At 49.1% G+C, this 9,935-nt stretch overlaps 1 protein-coding gene across 1 annotated transcript; it reads right to left on the bottom strand.

Moving 5' to 3' along the window:
* Positions 1-6,529: 6,529 nt before the first annotated feature.
* On the bottom strand, positions 6,530-7,387 carry LOC308173714 (polyadenylate-binding protein 1A-like; the record flags this gene model as incomplete). The annotated part of the gene is made up of 1 exon (XM_080550791.1): positions 6,530-7,387. The coding sequence occupies one exon, from the start codon at positions 7,385-7,387 to the stop codon at positions 6,530-6,532; it is 858 nt and encodes a 285-aa protein (XP_080406917.1).
* Positions 7,388-9,935: the final 2,548 nt, after the last annotated feature.

Below are 9,935 nucleotides of genomic sequence, written 5' to 3'. Positions count from 1 at the left end.
GAGTACTGAACCACGCACAAGCTTTTGTTTGGACTCGTGTGGACGAGTGAAGTGGCCATAACAGTTTCAAGGCCCCCGCTCACAAGCACCGTCAGCTGCAACGGTAACACTAGTTAATGGACTGAGTTACAGAGTGCGTGTGTGTGTGAGTGTGGGCCCACCTTTTTATTTTACTGAATGATATATTGTACAATTGTGAATCCTTTGAGTTGACTTTGAGTTTATTGGAAACATTACATTTATTTCCTTGAAAGGAATTGGAATAGGCTTTGAGCCTATATTTTGTTATGTGATATTGGGATATTGTCTGTTGACATTGTATTGTGAATATTGTCTATTGACTTTGTATAACATTATAATTGACTACCAACACTTTAAATTTAGCATTTAGTAAATACATATATACCCTTTGGTATTTGCATTTAAAGCCACTGTGTTGTGTCATAAACAGGTAATAGGCAATTCATATGATAATTAAAACATAAATACATTAAAAGGATTAAAAAGGAAGTCCTATTTAAAATACTTCCACATAGTTAATGGAGGCACTGATCGTCATAATTTGAATAGTTTATTATTACAGGTAATACCGCCACTTATTTAAAATAGAACTCAGGCCCCGCCCATATGGCAGGGGTTACAGAAGCAATGCATTTCTTATGATAGATAGATAGTTTATTAGTCACACGACCAAAGCCGGTGGAATTTGTTCTCGCTGCCTGCTCTGCGCTGACTCGGTCAATAATGTGATTGATTGATTGATTGAAAACCTTTATTGTCCCCAATGGGGAAATTTTGTTGTCAAACAGCTCAGTTAGGGCAGAAAACATTCAATACAGAAAACAGAAAACATTCAATAAAATACATAAAACAGTGCAGGCTCAATAAGTAAAAAGTTCCAAAAGTTCCAGCTCCAGGTCTCCCCCACCCTGCAGGGCCTGGTTGTAGAGTCGGAGTGCAGCTGGAACAAAGGACTGTCCAAATCTTTTTGTACTTTGGCGGGGGAGAACAAATCTGTGGCTGAACTTGCTCCTCATCCCCGCCAGCTCGCAGTACATCGGGTGGGAGGGATTGACCAGCATGGCCGCCAGTTTTTTCCCCATCCTCTGTTCTGCCACCACCTCTAGGCTGTCCAGCCCGGTCCCCACCACAGAGCTGGCCTTCTTCACCAGTTTGTTTAGCTTCGCAGCATCCCTGGCACAGATGTTTCCACCCCAGCAGGCCACGGCGAAGAACAGAACGCTGGCAACCACCGACTGATAAAACATTTGCAGCAGCTTGTTGCAGACACCGAAAGACCTCAGCCTTCTCAGGAAAAACAGTCTGCTCTGCCCTTTCCTGAGAAGAGCCTCGGTGTTGTCAGTCCAGTCCAGTTTGTTATTAATTTGTACTCCCAGGTACCTGTAGGAGTCCACCCTCTCGACTTCCACCCCCTTGATGGTGATGGGGGCTGGGGTCCTTCTCTTCCTCCTAAAATCCACCACCAACTCCTTTGTTTTGCTGGTGTTAAGCAAAAGGTAGTTGGTGTCGCACCACTGCACAAAGCTCTCCACCAGGGCCCTGTACTCCTCATCCCTGTCGTCTGTGATGTAACCGACGATAGAGGAGTCATCCGAAAACTTCTGCAGGTGGCACTGGTCGGAGCTAAACTGGAAGTCGGAGGTATAGAGGGTGAAGAGAAAGGGTGACAGAACAGTTCCCTGGGGGGCACCGGTGTTGCACACCACCACCTCAGACTGACAGCCCTGCAGTCTCACATACTGACGCCTGTCTGTGAGGTAGTTGTGGATCCAAGCCGTCAGGGAGTCCTCCACACACATCACTGCTAGTTTGTCAGCCAGCAGTGATGGCTTGATAGTGTTAAATGCACTGGAGAAGTCGTCCTCACCATGCTCTGTGGCCTCTCCAGGTGTGTGTAGGCCCTGTGCAGCATGTAAATGATGGCATCCTCCACCCCCATGCTCTCCTGGTATGCAAACTGCCGGGGGTCCAGGAAGTCCTTCACCTGGGGCTTAAGGTGTTGCAGCACTAGCCTCTCCAGGATCTTCATGACCTGTGGTGTCAGGGCGACAGGTCTGTAGTCGTTTGGGGTGCTGGGCCGTCCCTTCTTTGGCACTGGGACGATGCAAGAGGTCTTCCAGAGCTGTGGCACCCTCCTCAGTCTTAGAGATAGACTGAAGAGATGTTGGAATGTGTCCGCCAGCTCTCCAGCACACACCTTCAGAACCCTGGGGTTGATGTTGTCTGGACCTCTGGACTTGTTCACATTCACCCTGGAGAGCTGCCTTTTCACCTGCTCAGATGTTATAAAGCTGTGAGTACCGGTGTCTCCAGGTGTGAAGCATGCTCCCTGGCTCCTGGTGTTGGTAAGGGGAGGCAATTGCTGCTGGGGTGTGAGGGGGTCAGGGGGAGTGGGGGCTACTGTTGCCAGGGGTGCGGTACATTGGAGAGGGGAGGAGAGGGGGAGGAGAGGGGGCTGTGGGGGGTGACAGGGGGATGGTTGGTCAAACCTGTTAAAGAAGCAGTTCAGGTCATCCGCCTGCTCTCGGGTCCCCTCCACCACAGTATGTGGCTGCTTGTGGCCCGTGATCTTCTTGAAACCCTTCCACACCTCCTTGGAGCTGTGGGCCACTAGCCCGCCCTCCAATTTCCTCCTGTATTCCTCTTTGGCTGCTCTCAGCTCCTTCTTCACCTCCTTCTGAGTGGCCCTGGCTCCCTCAGTGTCCCCTGCCTTAAACAGCCTCCTCTTCCTTTTCAGAAGGTTCTTGATGTTCCCATTTATCCACGGCTTGTTGTTAGGAAAGCACCGTACCTTTTTAATGGGGACGATGCTCTCCTCGCAGAACTTGATATAGTCTGTGACACAGTCTAGCAGACCATCTATGTCCTCCCCGTGGACTCTCTGGAACATCCCCCAGTCGGTTGTTTCAAAACACGCCCTCAGCTCCTCCTCCACGTCTTCTGACCATTGCTGGACAGTCCTGGTGGTGATAGGCAGCCTTTTTATGATAGGGGTGTATGTTGGTTCCATCCAGACCATGTTGTGATCGGATGCCCCTAGTGGCGGGAGGGCAGTGGATGTGTAGGCTCCCTTCACATTGGCATATAGTTTGTCTAGTATTTTGTTCTCCCTTGTTTTACATGTGACATACTGGGTAAAATCCGTCAATGTCTTTTCCATATTTACATGGTTGAAGTCCCCATTCACGATGATAAATGCGTTTGGGTGAGCAGTCTGTATCCCCGCGATACAGGAATGGATGACGTCATTTGCGCGCGCCGGGGTCGCGCTTGGGGGAATGTAAACAATCACGGCCACAATATGGGAAAACTCTCTCGGACAGAGATCTGGCCTCAAACCTAGCGCCAACAGTTCTATGTCTGGAGTGCAGACTTGCTCTTTGATTGTGATATGACCTGGTTTGCACCACTTGGAATTAACAAACACGGCGATCCCGCCTCCCTTGATCTTACCGCTATTTCTCGTTCTGTCCGCGCGGACCATTGTGAAACCATCTTGCTGTACCGCTCCGTCCGGGATGCCAGGATTCAGCCAGGATTCAGTCAGGAATAGCAGGCTACATTTCCCATATTCCCCCTGTCCCTTCATCAGAGCAGAGAGCTCATCAGCCTTGTTGACCAGCGACCTGACGTTCCCCATAAGAACAGACGGCAGGTAGGTCCTATTGGCTTGTCTGTCTCTCCTCGCCCTCACGAACGCTCCAGCCCTCGTTCCTCGTCTGCGCGTCTTTATTTCGCTGGGCATTCCTGTTGGAGGAACGGCAGCTCGACTCCTAAGGGCAATGAGCTCCTCTCTGGAATACACCCGCACTCCTCCGTTTATCAGGCACATATTGAGCACTCCGGTTAAAAGATAAAAGATAAAAGTTTGAAATAAAAGGTTGAAAAGGGCTAAAAAAGGGCTAGAAAAGTAGAAGTAAAACTGAGCTGTTTAACTGGCAGCCACCCAACCGGCGCGATTTTGTGTAGTGAATTAAATGACTAGTTAGTTAGTGAAATCAAACTCGTATATCGCAAACATAATGGGCATTTTTATCTTGTGGCCATCCACAATTATATGAATTGATTTAAGAAACATAATGACTGATTGCGTTGATGTCAACTGTATGTGTATTGCATTATTTATGCTTTTCTGAATAACATTTTCGTATTCAGGTACATCCCTAGTTTCAAATCGTATTGTTTGTTCCCAGATCTATAAACACAGAGATGTTTTGATGTTTGATGACGGCTACAGAATAGCGATCCCTTTTCAATAATGTGTAGTAAATGAAATGACTAGTTAGTGAAATCAAAGTCCTATCTTGCAAACAGAATGGATTTTTTTTTAATAGTGTATAACAAATGATTGAACGATTGTATACTGTATAATAAATGAACCCACTGCACTTGAATAAAAGCTCTTACTTAGTTTTCCAAAATGAGATTAATCAAATAGAGGTAAACAAATCTTGCTGATCTCAAATGTTATTGTTTGGCCCAGATCTAGAAGCACAGAGATGTATTGGCCTCTGAAGATAGTTTGAGAATTGATCACAGTCAGCGGTATTTAATGACTTTCCAAATGACTTTCCAAAATGTACAATCCAAAATGCAGAGCTATCAAGTCTCTCTCTACAGGACCACACTGTTGATATTCTGATCACTGACACAGTAAAGGACACTCAGACATAGCAGAGTACATTTTGTTCATTTGGTAATGAAATAATTTATTAATACTGTAATATCAAAAAATATAGCAAAAGCTGTTCTATGTTAAAAGATGTTTAAATGTTGTAGGAGTAGGTTTTAAATGTCTGGATTTCCATCCCTTGTCTTAGTCTCATTGAACTCAAGCTGGTCGGGGGTCAGACTTCTGTGCAGCCTCCTTAGCCCAGTGTGCCTGCAGCGCAGCGACCGCATCATCCACCTTGGAGCTCAGGAACTCTGGAGCCTCCAGCATGTAGAGAAGTTCTTCGTTGTCCATCTCCAGCAGCATCCCTGTGACCTTGGCAGCTAGACTGGGGTGAGTTTCCTTGATAAGTTGGAAGAGATGCTCACCTGAAAGGGATGGAGAATCAAACAAATCAGTAACAGTTATTATACAGTATAGCTAATGGGGGATCTAAAGATCGTAAAGTAGACTCACCCAGCAGCTGTTTCCGCTCCTCAGGAGGAGTGGCGGCCAGCATGGAGGCAGTCAGCGAAGCAGGCTGCTGCTGCTGCTGCATGGGGACCTGGGACCAGTGTGCCTGCAGCGCAGCGACCGCTGCATCCACCTTGGAGCTCAGGAACTCTGGAGCCTCCAGCATGTAGAGCAGTTCTTCGTTGTCCATCTCCAGCAGCATCCCTGTGACCTTGGCAGCTAGACTGGGGTGAGTTTCCTTGATACGTTGGAAGAGATGCTCACCTGGAGGGATGGAGAATCAAACAAATCAGTAACAGTTATTATACAGTATAGCTAATGGGGGATCTAAAGATCGTAAAGTAGACTCACCCAGCAGCTGTTTCCGCTCCTCAGGAGGAGTGGCGGCCAGCATGGAGGCAGTCAGCGAAGCAGGCTGCTGCTGCTGCTGCATGGGGACCTGGGACCAGTGTGCCTGCAGTGCAGCGACCGCTGCATCCACCTTGGAGCTCAGGAACTCTGGAGCCTCCAGCATGTAGAGAAGTTCTTCGTTGTCCATCTCCAGCAGCATCCCTGTGACCTTGGCAGCTAGACTGGGGTGAGTTTCCTTGATAAGTTGGAAGAGATGCTCACCTGGAGGGATGGAGAATCAAACAAATCAGTAACAGTTATTATACAATATAGCTAATGGGGGATCTAAAGATCGTAAAGTAGACTCACCCAGCAGCTGTTTCCGCTCCTCAGGAGGAGTGGCGGCCAGCATGGAGGCAGTCAGCAAAGCAGGCTGCTGCTGCTGCTGCATGGGGACCTGGAGCTGGGGAGGAGCCATGTGCTGCTGTGGGTAGTGAGGCATGATGTAGGAGGGCATGTTCTGGAAGTACTGAGGTTGCACACTCTGGGTGGCCCAGCCAGGAGGAGGTCTCAGTTGATCCAGCTGGTTGGTGAGGTAGTAGGTAGTACCACCACAGGTCTGGGGCTGTGGAACGAGAGCCATGACGTATCCAGACGGTGGAGCAGGCTGGTAGGGGTCGATGACTAGGTCGGGCATGCCGCAGACACTGTACTCTTCTGTGATAAACGCCTGTTGGTGTGCTTGGCGGTCCTTCCTGCTCCGGGCCAGGGCCACATACAACGGCTTGTTGGCCACGACGCGGCCGTTCATCTCAGTCATGGCCTTGGTGGCGTCCTCGGGGGAGGAGAAGCGCACGAAGCCGAAGCCCTTGCTGCGTTGACCTTCCATCATCAGCTTCGCACTGGTGATCGTTCCGAAGGAGGAGAACGCTCGGTGCAGACGCTCATCGTTCCAGCCATCATCCAGGTTCTTCACGTACAGATTGACACCCTGGTAAGCGAAAAAACCTGTTTAGTGAGATGTTTTTCATACCTCAAATACATCAACAATAACTATGTGTAAATAGTATCGACTTCTGTGTTAGTATCAGAGAACTGGAGGCCACAAACCTGGTATCTGGTCATACGCTCATGCTTCATGTGTTCAAACCGGTGCTTCAGCGCGGTCTGGCGCTCTCTTCTCTTCTGGGCACGGCCCACGTAGACCTTTCTCCCGTCGATGTTCTGACCATTCATGTCGTCGACAGCCTTCTGGGCGTCCTCATGCCTTTCGAAGCAAACAAAACCGAAACCCCTGGACTGACCCTTGACATCAGTCATGACCCGGACTCTCTGGGTTGGTCCATATATTTCAAACTTTTCCTTCAGTTTTTGGTCATCCATATCCTTGCCATGGTTTTTTATGTACACATTGGTGAACTCTCTGGCCCTGGCTCCATGTTCAGCCTCTCGTTCTTTGTTAGATTTGAAGTGTCCAATAAACACTGGTTTGTCATTGAACAGCATGCCATTCAGCCTCTTAATGGCTCTCTCAGCAGCCTCCTGGCACTCATATTGCACATAGGCATGGCCTTTAGATTGGCCATTCTCATCACAAACCACCTTACAGGAAAGGACCTTTCCAAATGTAGAAAACGTGTCGAAGAGGGCCTGGCTGTCAATAGATTCCTCCAAGTTCTTGAGGAAAACATTGCCTACCCCACTCTTCCTCAGGGAAGGGTCAAGCTGAAACCACATGATGCGCATAGGTCTTCCTTGGAGGTAATCAAAGTTCATCGTTTCCAGAGCAAGCTCTGCATCAGCGTGCTGTTGAAAGTTGACATAGGCATACCCCAAGGATCGTTGGGTGATCTTGTCCCTGCACACTCGGATGGTAGTTGCACCTGCAGAGCTGAATTTCTCATCCAACATTGTCTCAGTGGTATCCTGGTGGAGATCTCCAACATACAACATACAGGCCATATTTAGTTATGTTAGAAAACTTCTCCTAACCCTAATATTTTAGCTTTGGATATTCTTGATAATAATCAAATGTGTGCTCTATGCAGAGGAATTGCAGGTCATTTAAATCATAACACTGTTGTTTACACTAGAACTGGTTCTAGAACCCCAGTTGTGTGGTCCTCGTTTGTTACATCATCACATTCTCAACTGTGTACCCATAGAAATCCTATATCTACATTTCTATATGCAAATAATGTTAACTACTCATTGTTACCTGAAGGGCTGTAGCTAGCAGTGTATGTTGTACAGAGTTTGGGTTGTTCACCCATGTTGGGGTTCAGGAGACCTTCGCTAGGAGATGTATTTGGTGCACTCTGAACCACATACAGTATGGAGTGAATAGATATTCGGAGGAGAAAAGTATTTTGCACATATTTACTATATATATCAGAAGCACTGTTTTCATCAAAGACCCTAAAGAAGCAATGCATTTCTTATGATAGATAGATAGATAGTTTATTAGTCACACGACCAAAGCCGGTGGAATTTGTTCTCGCTGCCTGCTCTGCGCTGACTCGGTCAATAATGTGTAGGATTCTTAATAGGACTGGTTGTTAAAATCCCTAAATATTCAGCACAACAATTGAGTGGAGTTGGAGATGTCCTCTTGGGTGGAGTGGAATTTGGCAATGATCACGTGGTGCCACCAGTACGACACATCTTCAGTTGTGGTCCCCGACCTCATTGGGTGTTTCGGCCAGTTATCACAAGACACCCTCTGCCAAGGTTGGCCCACCACAGGCTGATCAGGCCTGGGTGTGTGTCGCACGGTGGCACCACGTGGTCATTTGGGAGCCCATGTAGGGTCCCTACGTTTCAGCCACAGCCAGTGACTGCTCCGTTCTGCTGCAGTGGACAGTTCTCTGATTGCCTTCCGTTGGGCCTGTCCTCTGATCCCTACTGCCCTCAGGAGCCTTGTGGTGGAGCTGGCTACAAAGCCTCTGCAGCCCACCTCCACTGGCCACACCTTCACGTTCCAGCCCCGCCCCTCTGCTTCGACTGCTAAGTTGGCATACCGCAGCCTCTTCCGTTCGAATGCCTCATCGATGGCCTCCTCCCATGGGACCGTCAGTTCTACGATGAAGACACGCCGGCAGGACTTGGACCAGAGGACTAGGTCTGGGCGCAGGTTGGTCACTGCTATTTCGGGTGGGAAGGTGAGCCTCTGGCTGAGGTCTACCCGCATTTCCCAATCCCGGGCTGCGTTCAGTGGGCCTGAGTCTGGAGGTGATGGCTTGGTCCGCTGTTTCTCCCCTTCCCGGATGAAGGTTGTTTTCCGTGGAAAGGTAGTCTGGGCATTGAGAGGCATGGCGTTGGTGGTTACCCTCTTGTGCTCAAGTTCGGCAGCCAAGCACTTTAGCACTTGGTTGTGGCGCCAGGTGTATCTTCCTTGAGTTAGACTGGTCTTGCAACCCACCAAGATGTGTTTGAGGGTTGCTGGGGCTGCACACTGGAGACAGGCTGGGTCCTCTCCATACCAGAGATGTAGGTTGGTAGGAGAGGGCAGGACATCATATGTGGCTCTGATGATGAAACTTAGCCTATTAGACTCCATGCTCCACAGCTCGTTCCACGTGATTTTCCTCCTCTCCACGCTCTCCCACTTCATCCAGCGGCCTTGCTGGGCTTGGGAGACTGCCTTGGCGCACCTGGCTGCTTCCTCCTGGTGGCGCACCTCCTCAACCACCATCTTCCGCCGTTCGGTTGGAGTAGCCTTTTGCCATGTGGGTGTTGTTGTTTCCAAGCCAAGGCCCCCTCTGCCATGTTGGACATGCCCCACTATATCCCGGTGTCTGAGGGCGGTCTTTGCCACCGCAACTGCTGCAGATGGCTTCCATTTCCTCCCCGTTGCTAGGATTGGAGCAGCACCTCTGACGAATGGATCCCGGGATTCTGTTAGAGTCATTTCCAGCCTTGATTTGGCACATTTGTACTCCTCCACCAGGCTTGAGATTGGTAGGGAGAGGGCTCCGTTGCCATACAGGCCTATGCTGCTAAGGCCTCTCGGCAGTCCAAGCCACTTCCTCACTTGTGCATTCACCAGTCTCTCCAGCCGGTTGGCATGGGATAGTGTGACCTCGTAGATGGAAATTGGCCACATGAGACGGGGCAGCAGTCCAAACTGAAAGCACCACAGCTTCAGCTTCCCAGGGAGAGCAGTGTTGTTGATCTGCTTGAGGCCACTGATTGTATCCTGCTTGAGTTGTTCCACCTGCTTCGAGTCTTTGAGTTCTGCGCTATACCAGCGGCCAAGGCTTTTGATGGGCTTCTCCAGAACTGTTGGTATTGGCTCGTTGTTGACGTGGAACCTCTCATTGGCGAGCTTGCCTTTGACAATGGAGATACTGCGGGACTTACTGGGTTTAATCTCCATTCGTGCCCATTTGATGTTTCCCTGGAGTTTATCCAGCAGGCGTTTGGTGCATGCGTTTGTTGTTGTTATTGTCGTCATGTC

Source organism: Nansenia antarctica (assembly GCF_963989245.1).
Source record: "Nansenia antarctica genome assembly, contig: SUPER_18_unloc_1, whole genome shotgun sequence".
Lineage (NCBI taxonomy): Eukaryota > Metazoa > Chordata > Actinopteri > Argentiniformes > Microstomatidae > Nansenia > Nansenia antarctica.
This window is presented reverse-complemented; position numbering and strand designations above follow the sequence as displayed.